Source organism: Cupressus sempervirens, chromosome 9 (assembly GCF_028749045.1).
Source record: "Cupressus sempervirens isolate cs-2001-9-10 chromosome 9, ASM2874904v1, whole genome shotgun sequence".
Lineage (NCBI taxonomy): Eukaryota > Viridiplantae > Streptophyta > Pinopsida > Cupressales > Cupressaceae > Cupressus > Cupressus sempervirens.
Window position 1 is genome coordinate 446,361,660 of NC_143126.1, and position 11,182 is coordinate 446,372,841.

Sequence of the window (11,182 nt, forward strand, 5' to 3'; positions counted from 1 at the left end):
TCTTCATGAGCAACAGGTAAGCATCAAATAATAATCATATGATCACAACAGTTCTCTATCAGCAACTGAAGGCATCAATGATAAATCAAAATACTGATCAAAGACTCCAAAATGGTCAAGTCAACACATGACATCATCAAGAACTTAACAAACACTTCAGTCCTCTCAAGCGACCGAAAGCAATCCAAGTGTAACTGATCGAGACTCAAAAATGGTTATCAAATATAACTGATCGATGACTCAAAAATGGTTATCCAATATAACTGATCGATGACTCAAAAATGGTTAAGTCAGGTATCTTATATACATACACTTCAGCTTCACACCAGGAAACTGGAAGCAATAACAAACAATAAATACAATCATGTCATAGAGCACTCCATCACACTACCATGGCTGGGTTAAGAAAGATCGAGACCAAATCATCATAACATCACATTCACATAATCCCCGAGCCTCTGGTAACAACCTAAACTGGTCAACGCTAGGACAATCTCCAAAAACCCCAAAAGCATAGACAGTATAACAAAACAATACAGCTCATATTTTGGGTTTGATTTTTAAAAAAATACACATTAGGGTTAAAAGTAAAGTTTCAATTTCATATACATTCCAAGTGATAAGTTTTCGTAATTAACTCTTATAATTAACCCATCTCTATAATAACTTCCATTAAATCTATAATTTAATTCTACAATTTTATCAAATAATATCTATTATTAATTATTTTAATTAAACTACTTTTAATTGAAATAATCAATAATTAATGATCTAACATCTTCATTAATTATTAATTTATTAATATTTAACCAAAAATTAATAAATTAACATTTACAAAAACTACATTAAAATGAATTATTATTTAAATTAATAAATAAAACTTATCAATATAATATTTAATCTAATATTAAAATTTATTAATAATATTAAACTTGTTAATAATTATAATTATTTAAAAATATTAATTTAAAATTAATATATATTAAAAATCACTATTACCAATCTTTATAATTTTTTTAAAAAATAATAATTAAAAAAAAAAACTTTAATGTCAACTTGCGTTTATAGCCCGTGCGGCTTTCAACGCTGCAGCGGCAGAGTACGCTACTGCCGCAGACAGCAGTACTGCTGCTGCGAGCAGCAGTGTACCTGCTGCCGCAGCCCCTTATAAAGGGTGCCGACAGCGGTACGGGGGGGTGCGTGGGGTTTCCCACCCCTCCCCACTCCTATTAAAAAATATATATATAATTTTTTTTCTTTTTTTTTTAAAAAAAAAAAAAAATTTACTTTATCATTATGCTTGCAAAAGTTAAAAATAAATTTATTTATTTTATAAACTTTTATTTATTATTTATTATTTATTTTAAAATAAACTAAATTTAACACACAATTCCTTTCAATATTGACTAAGGTTTAATAATATATGGTTTATTATTATAATATATATATAAATTTATTTATATATATATATATATAAATTTATTTATATATATATATATATTTTAAATTTATTTATTATTCTTTTATTTATTTATATATAAAAGATTACAATTTAATCTGATAGGGGAATAAATCGAACCAATCGAATTTCTTCTTAAGATTTTTTTTTTTTTTAAATTTTAAACATTAACAATTGCAATCTAATAGAGAAAATAATTCCAACCCTACGAATTTTCTTTTTAATCTCAAAACTCTCCGCAAACCAATTCTCTCTTTTCTCTATTTTAATACAATTCTAAATCCCGATTTAATTTTGTTGAAGGATGTTCCTAAACAGTTTTTCAATCTAGATTACAAATGAAATCGAATAGCAAAAGATCCAGAACGAAGAAATGATACATTCAAGAAGACAAGATTCTTACAATCACGAAGTAGACATAACATATTAAATTTCTTAAATCATTTAGGGGTCAAAATACCAGACCCTACCTGAACCTGATGCTAATACGCAATCCCCAAAATCTGTAAGAGAACTCGCTCCTCTTCAATAACTTTCTTCTGAAAATCTTTCCTAGAATTCTCCTTCTGAAATTTGCTTCCAAAAACTCTCTCCAAAATTCCTGTCTCCAAAATTCACGGTCCAAATTCGTGTCCCCCAAAAATGAACCCCCAAAGTTGTGATAAGGAGTCTTCTCCTCAAATCGGGGCACTAATTGTGCGTTCACCCGAGAGGACTCTTTGCTCAACTGCGTTAACTCAAAATTATCTTTTATTAATCTTTGCTTTATCTTTTTAATGCATATTAAATGAATCATTAAATAACTTTATTTAATTTTTTTCACTTGACTTCTATTTTTAATCTTAATTACTTTTAAACCCATGCGCACTTTATGAATTTAAAACAATATTATAATTTCCTCTTATTTTATTCTTTTAAATTAATTTCTTTATTTTCAACACATGCTCGCATCATGCAATCTTACACTTTTAATAATTAATATATTTTCACTTTTTAATTTATTTTAGAAACTTAATTGATAAAATATTTAATTAACTTAAATAACAATAATATTTAGCATTTATTTAAAAATGAACTCTAAATATATTATTATTAAATTAAATAAATATTATAATGTTCTAAATTATCCTTAAACTTTTATCTCCAAATTTAATTCTTTTTATTTAATTAATTTCTCAATTAATTAAATATAATCAAATATTAAAATATCATAATAATCTTCTATTAAATTAAATTATTAATTAATCGTTTTAATTAATTTCTTTTATATTTAAACTCATGCTTAGATCATGCGATCTAGAAACCTTTTATAATTTAATATCTTTTCCACTTTTAATTTATTTAAGAAACTTTAATTGATAAAATATTTATTAATTCAATTAATAATAATATTTAGCATTTTAAAAATGAACTCTAAATATATATTATTATTAAATTAAATAAATATTATCACATTCTAAAATTATACTTAAAATTTTTATCTCCAAATTTAATTCTTTTTATTTAATTAATTTCTCAATTAATTAAATATAATTAAATATTAAAATATCATAATAATTTTCTATTAAATTGAATCATTAATTAATCCTTTTAATTAAACTTAATTAATAGAAAATACATCAAGGACTCATAAAGTAACATATGAAAACCCATCATAGAAGAACACATACTAAATCAAACAAAAGGGTTATAATCACGAAATAACATCATTTGATGCATTCAGAGGGTACTTAACTCAGATACTTGTCCTAATTATCAATTAGGACAATTGGCTAAAGGGTTTAGGATTTGGACTTAAGAGTTTATCTCCCCTCTCTTACCATTGAGATAATGCGATAGGGTACGCTCATCCTGGCAATTCAGGGAAGTCGATACCCGGTACCTGCAACCTGCATAAAATTCACGCATGTACAGACACAATATTCTAAGCTAAACAGACAATGGCAAGAAGTGGTGCATCGTGTAGATCCCGACTAGCAGGTGACTACGACTCCCTTCCTTAACCACATCAAAAACACCATACATAAAGAAAACAAACACGCACACCATACACATGCAGTATGGGGTAAGTATCCATAAAAAAACACATGTGATAATAAACCATCTAACTAATCATCATCGATAATTGAAAACGTTGAATAATCATCATACATGCATGAAATATAGAGTACCAAGTAATCTCTTCATATAATAAATTGAGTGTAAAACAACATCTGATAATCTGAAAGTAATGCTACTAAACATCAAGTATAAAACTGGCCTAAAAGAGTTTGGCAATTAAAACAAAATGTGAACTAGGGGTAGGCACTACACTATTTTGAAGAAGATAAGATGCCTTCCACCCCCCTTGTATCCTTTTTGATCTGCATGTTTCCCAACTGAGCCAGTAATGGAAATCTATCCCCAAATATTTGTATTCTTCTACAATTTCTAGTGCTTTTTCATTAAATATGAAAGTGCATTGTTGTTTTCTCTTCCTCAAAGAAAAGACCATGATCTTGGTCTTAGAAGTGTTGACCTCCATCCCTCCTTCCATGCAAAAGGTTTCTAAGTTCTTCAAGTGTTCTCTCAAACCCTATGTTGTTTTAGTAATTAGAATGAGGTATCAACATACAAAAGCAATTTGATCACATATTCAACTAGCTGAATTCCCTCTCCATTGGCTTTGTTTAGCCATTCCTCTAACTTGTCAATATAGAGGCCAAACAAGGTATGTGATAATGGGCATCCTTGTTTGACCCTTATGTCACTGCCAAAACATTCTGACATGCCCACTTTGGTTCTGATTTTCGCTTTAACTTGTTTGTATAGCTTATAAATAATAACTCTATACTCTATTGGGACCTCTAATTCTTCCATCCTATTCCATAACTTATCCCTAGGGATGGTGTCGAAAGCTTTCTTAAAGTCAACAAAGTAGCAAAAAGCCTCTTCCCCCTGTTTATCCCACATTTTTCTATGAGGAACCTTAGGGTAATGCAGTGATCAATGGTTGAATGTTTTGGTCTAAAACCCACATGTTCCATTTAGCTCTTTTCCCTTCTTTTTCTGCCCATCTGTTGATTCTCCACTCTATCATACTCCTATAGAGTTTTCTTAACAGGGGGTTCACCACGATGGTGCGGTAGTTGGAAGGGTTGTTGACATCCCCGCTCTTATGGAGAGGAATAACTACATTGGTGGTCCACTCCATGGGAAAACATTTTTGCGTGACTATATTAAAAATGTTCCTCACTTTAGAAATTCACCTGTAGCCCATCAATATCCTGAGCTTTTCCACTCACTAATCTTCTTATCTCTAGAGTAATGCCTTCATTAGAAAATAGTTCATTCGAGTTGTTAGTTGTGGGGAGTGAAACTTCATCCTTTGGTCTCTCATATAGAGTTTTTCCATACCCTAACCATTGAGAATCTGTAATTTTATTTTCAGCCTGTTTCCTAGCTTCTTGTAATTTTCTCCAAAAATCTTTAAGTTTGTACTTTCCTAACATGATTAGCTCCTTCCTTTGATTAACCACATATTCTTCTTTTTTGGATTTGATCAGTTGTTTGTATTCTCTTACGATTGTTTTATTTTCCTTTCTTCCTTTAAATTTCCTTTTTGCGGCCTTGCATTCTTCATCATACAATGGGTATGTTTGAGATGCTCTTCTTTATGCTTGTTCTCTTGCAACCATTTACTGCTTCCTTAATTAGTGGGATTAGAAGACTGCTGCTCATGTGACTTTTCTTATCCCTGTTTTCCTTGATATTTGTGATGTCATAATGCATTTGGAGCTGCTGTTCAAGAGCGGCGCAAAATATTTTATTATTATCATTGTTTATAAGAATCTTGCCCTCTTTATGTCCTTTTGTACTTTCATCTAGGACCTAATCACTTTTTGGTCTCTTGACCTTCATATTATATTTAATACAGAGAGGCATATGGTCTGAATTTAGCTGCATGGGACATTGTTTAATTCTAAAATCAACTACTTTGGTGATGATTGATTGCAAACATATTAGATAGTCTACCACACTTTGTCCGTTATACTTTTTGCAAGTAAATTTGTTTGATTTAGGCCACATCTTCATACCATTACACACAACTAATCTGTGAAGGCTACATAGTCCTAAGAGTTCAACCCCAAAGTGAGACACACCACCTTTTTCATCATGAGAATTTCGTTTGCTGATATTGTCATCATCGACTTCTTTTAGCCACAAGGGATTACTGTCCTCTATTAGATCATTGCCTAGCTGAATAGCCTGGTTGGTTGCTGTCCTAGCATTAAAATCTCCTAGAAGGATAGTGTTACTAGTTTGATTAAAGGAAAGCATGTCTTTCTTTAAAGCTGCAAATGGATCTTCGTTGTCTAGATGTCTCTTTTTGTAGAATTTAGAGCTTTTTGATGCGAAATAACACACTGCTAGCCATGTGATCTTCGCATCATCTTCAATCTTCAGCCATATAAATTGTTTATTTGGGTCCTCTTTCTCCAATTTTATGGTTTTGTTCCATCTATCTTTTATTAAGATAGTAATCCGTCCATGACCTTTGCCAGTCTTTGTTTCTTCATTCCACATGGAGATTTTATTGTACCCTTCAAAATCTGGAATCCTACATCCCTCATGTTTATGTGTTTCTATGTGACAAATAATGTCTTGTCCCTCGGCTATGGGCCCCAAGCCTAGTCCTCTTCTTGATGGATATCCTCTACAATTCCAACATCAACATTCTTAGATACTCTCATGGGGCCCTAAGTTCCTATTTCTGATTTGTTGATTTGTCGACAATCTATGCTTTATCATTTTTCATCCAAGCCTATTTGTCGGTAGTCCTTGCTGATTTTACTTTTTCCCACTCCTTCCTCCTTTCCTCTTGCAGAATAATGGTTAAATCCTCGTCTAAGTATATTTGCATGTCTTTGAGTAGCCCCTTGTTCTTCAAAATTGCACTCTTATCTTCTATGCTGCTGAAAGTAACTCACATGTCTATTTTTCGCCATTCTCATACTTCTCCCAATTCCGTTTGCTTGGCGGATTTTACCCGTCCATTTTAGTTTGTCCCTAAGGAAATCATGTGTCAAAATCTCCGTTTTCTCACATTCCCCATAGTCTTTTAAGCCTCTGATAATGATGTTTACAACCTTGTTTTGTATTTCCTTCTCTTTGATTTGTCTCCTTGTTTTTGAATGACTTCCTTCTGCTCCATGGATGGTTCATTGACCACTTGTGCTCATGATTTGGCTTCTTTTATTTGCTCTTTTAGTTCATTCTCTCTTTGCACCATTCTTGCTAATGTTGCTTGAACTTCCTCCATTTTTGTTGTAGTATCTGATTTAGTTATTTTTTCCAAGTTATTTTCTATTGTCACTTTCCCTTCGTTCAAACCCTGTTTGATATTGATTATTTCTTGCTGCCCTCTCTCGATGTCGTCTTAAAGATTTAAGACCTTCTTTTTCAACCATTTATTCTCTTTCAAGTTCCTAGCTGGTGATTATGACCTCCTGCAACCTTTCTCTATCTTACCGTCCTTTCTCCTTCAAGTCCTCTACCCTTCTTTTCATGTCGATAAGGTCATTCACATACGTTTTCGAAGACCAAAGCAAAGGAGAGGAAGAGGTGCTGTAAGGTTCTTGTAGAAAGCCCCCCTCACAGGTTCCTTTGTCTGCCCCATCTTTTATTGTAGGAATCCCTATCACAGTTTCCTGAGATTCCTCTTGTATTGGCAAAACATCTTTTGCTTGTTCCTTTGTGTTAGTTACTACGAGGTTTTTAGCTGTCCTTGATAAATCATGATAAGTTTCCTCTTCTGTAGTTGTCTTTTCTTCTTTCGTATCTATCTTGGTTTAAGTATCCCTAGATATTGCTTTTCATTGACGAAAATGAATTTGGTGTTTACATCGTGATGCTTTTCCTATTGCATTTCTGACGAGATGTATTGACGATCTATAATAACCCTTGGTTATGATTGCTTCTGGGGATTGCAGAGCGACCACTGTGTCATTTGGAGAGTGTTCAAATACTAGTTTAGGTTCCCATACTGCTCCCTATCCTGACCCTGAACTTTTTGTGTAGAGCCTCCTATTCTTAGCCTCACAATACTCTGCATTGTTAACCAAGATGTAGAATCTCTTTGTATTTGTGTTCGCTGTGTGTTTGGGTGTGGTACTTGTTTTGTTGTGAGGAAAAAGGTGAATGCAGTTTCCGAGTTCCAAACCCGTTCATAGACAAATACAGTAGAAAAAAGAGACCAAAGGATAGTTTGCAGAGTCCAGCCTATTAATCTCAATGTTTGATAAAAATAATAGGATTTTGTCTCTCCTGCTTTGTCGTTTGCTGCTCGCTGTGGGCCCGACTTGTCTCCTTTCCTGTCTCTGCTTCTCCCGGATGCTGGCTGTCAGAAATTGGCTGTCAGAAATTCTCTCCCAACTCTCGTTGCTGCCCTCGGTGACAGGTAAGTGCTGTTGCTAGAGAACCTGCTTTGAAAGTTACCTACGTGCGATGAAAGAGACCTCCACCCGATGAAAGAGACCTGCGTTGAAAGTTAACAAAAGCTCTCTCTCCCCTCGGCTATATTCTGCGTTGAATTAGTTTGAAAAGCAGATCGGGAGGTAAATCATAGAGATACTGAAGGTGTTTAAAAGTAAACTTTCTGGCGAGGCTACGCTGAGAAAGGCAATCCATTAATGCGCAAGGAAAGGGTAGGGAAACACATCGAAGGGTGAAAAATCGATAGGAAACGATGAATTCTACATCTTTTCCATGGAATTTCGTACGCACCTTACTGTACTTAATTGATCATTTCCATCTCTATCATTCGGTGCTTTATGTCACTTCACTTCTCTTACGGAGACATGAAATTCTTGCTGAATGATGCAACTCATAATCCTACGGTGTTTACAAAGCAAATCTTTCCAGCGAGGCTAAACAGAAAGAGGATAAAGGTGGGGGAAACACATCAAACAGTGAAAAATCGATTAGGAAACGGTGAATTCTCCCTCTCATCCATGGAATTTCGTACGCAAATTGCTGTCCTTGCAATTTCTTGTCTTCTATCACTAACACCTTTAGTCATCTCCATCTCCATCATACAGTGCTTTATGTCACTTCACCGTCTCTTTTGAGATTCTCTGTCATGGCCAAAGAGATAATAATGATTTCAAGCGTTTTACAGAACCTGAGCCTTATTTTCAACCGTCGATCGTCGATGTCAGGTCGTCTTCCCCATATTATAAAAATGTATGTCATTTTTATTGCTTGGAAAGCGTTTCCATTCATGAAAAAGTTAGGGTTGCAAGGGGTAATTTGGCTTTAAAGTAGCTCATGTGGTGTCGTTGATGCGAGTTGAAGGAGCAAGGGTTTCGAAGAATCATTTTCCATCCTTTGGCGCGTAGTATAACAACTTGCTGCTCAAATCTCACACGCATTGCAAGAGGAAAATATTGAAGCCCTGCATGTACAGTGAGGGTTTTCAGGAATTGGAGACAGAGATCTCCAGGATGAACGTGATATGAAGTCACATTACATTTTTGCCAGGTAAGTTACGACCTATGAAGACTTTTCAGGAACTTGCTTGCGTTGTTCTGAAATAACAGAGCATGATTATACTTCAAAGTATTTGACAATGTATAGTGTGAGGCCCTTGTAATTAATTACTTCCAAACTGTTGTAATCTAGTATTGTCAGTACACAGAGTTTTACCGGAAGGTTAAATAGAAGCACAATGATAGGTAAGGGTTTGTAATGCACAATGTTAGACAAGGGTTTTGTATGATCAGATAAGGGTTTAAATAAAGTTGCATGGTTTCATGCTGTCTATGGCAGATCTTTTTTGCCATGTGCTTGTAAATAGGTGAAATAGACTGTCCTTGAAAAATTTGCCTGAACCAGGTGCTCATTACCATGCTTCACTGATTTTGATCTGTAAATGTTACAATTTTCGACCTGACACATAGTCCCCTTCATTGCAGGATTCTCAATACAAGGAACAAATCTTTATAACCCAAGGAACCTCCCAGGTTACAAGTTTTAGGGATAGTCATCAGTAGCAGTATCAATGGCGCAACAAATAAGCTACAATGAATTGCTTGATTCTGTTCTTGAAAGAATGGTCGAAATTGATCCCAATTTCTCTGTTGACGCTCTCAGAACATCGGTAGAGTCTGATGACAATTTGAGATCAAGTTTGGTCGGCGAGGAAATAGGTAGACGCCAATGGATAGAGGCTTTGACAAAAAATCTCACATCAAGAGATTGCTGTCAAGGTGATTATAAACTGGGTACTAGTTACAGCTTATGTGATCTGTTTTCGAAGAAGAAAATAGTGAAAAAGGAATTGTCTGTTCGAAGTGAACAAGCTACAACAAAACTCTCTGTGATCAATGGCGATGGGAAGAAAAGAACGAGGTCAAAATGCTATGCATATGTTCATTTAGTCGGTATTGAATTTACTTGTTGCTCTCATCTTCGGCGTCACTCTGATGGACTTGCACTTGCTGCTGTCTATGATCCCCGAGACTTACAAGCTAAAAAAGGCTGTTTAGCATTAGTGGCTTTTCCGCTGGGACTAGGGACAACTTCTGCTGTCATTAGAACCAATTACCGTGTCAGTACTAAAGATGCTTCTGTTTGGACAGTTTTAGTTTCTGATCATGGCCTGAAAGATGGGTATCATCCTTATTCAATAAGAATGAAAAGTGTTTGCAAATACGCAAGTAACTATGACAATTTCACTTCTTCTTATGATAGTGAAATGGAACCAATTTTTCACCTTCCTATTGAAGCGCGTAAAAATGTTCAGGTCATGGAGGCTGTTAAAAATTTACTATGCAAACCTTCAACACTACTGTTGATAAATGACATATTTAATTTCTTAGATAGTGAGAAGGAAGATCTTTTGAAAATAAATGAAGGTATTGCGTCTAAGTTAAGTAGATCTTTGAGCTTACAGACAAGATCTAATATGCAAAACCAAAGTGGAGTTGAGATAAGAAAGTCCTTACATTGTGACGAACCAATTGAAGAAGAACTGAGGAAGAAGAAAAGAGCCGACGGTTCAGGTTTAGTGGATATAGAGCTAAGAAGAGATGGCCGAGGAACCTCAAGAGTCAAGGGTGGAAAATAGGCATTAAAAGATCGTGTCAGGGCTATGCGAAGTTTTTCTCCTATGTTGTGGAACAAAGAACAGTGAAAGACCAGACAGTAGCTTAGAGTAAGAGACTGGATCTTTGAAAGGACAGTCATGTTAGTTAGTTTATTTCAGTATGCAGGTATTTATGGGATTGTTTTGCATGGTTTAATGACCATAGTTCTGTGTATAGTTTTGTAGTTTGCTGTTGTTTTGAGCTATTTGTGGGTGCGTTGCAGCGGTATGCTGCCATTATAATGTTTGTGTTACAGCAGTATGCTGCCATTAGTATGATTAATATGAATTTTGGGAGTGATGGTTTTGTGGGTTATGTTTAATATTTTGGATCTTTGGTAGATTTTGTGTTGCTTTTTGTTATTAATCAGTTTCAGACCTGATTATCATGTTCATTCCAGGGAAAATGAGTTGCAATAACAATCTCGAAGGTTTCATTTCAATTGGCCCAGGTCCTGTGTAAGATTAGCTAGCTAATTAGTTTTGATTGGTTTAGGTGTTATTTGTAGAGTATATGGTAAATTTATTTTCAGATCTTAGATTACTATTGAATATTTGGTTGAAGTCATTAAAATAGTGCTAATACGATTTTATTT

The 11,182-nt window shown here is 34.2% G+C and overlaps 1 protein-coding gene across 1 annotated transcript; it reads left to right on the forward strand.

Moving 5' to 3' along the window:
• Positions 1–8,786: 8,786 nt before the first annotated feature.
• Positions 8,787–10,902, forward strand: LOC149539225 (uncharacterized). The gene is made up of 2 exons (XM_089800560.1): positions 8,787–8,980; positions 9,415–10,902. The coding sequence occupies exon 2, from the start codon at positions 9,501–9,503 to the stop codon at positions 10,566–10,568; it is 1,068 nt and encodes a 355-aa protein (XP_089656686.1). The 5' UTR covers positions 8,787–8,980; positions 9,415–9,500; the 3' UTR covers positions 10,569–10,902.
• The last annotated feature ends 280 nt before the right edge of the window (positions 10,903–11,182 follow it).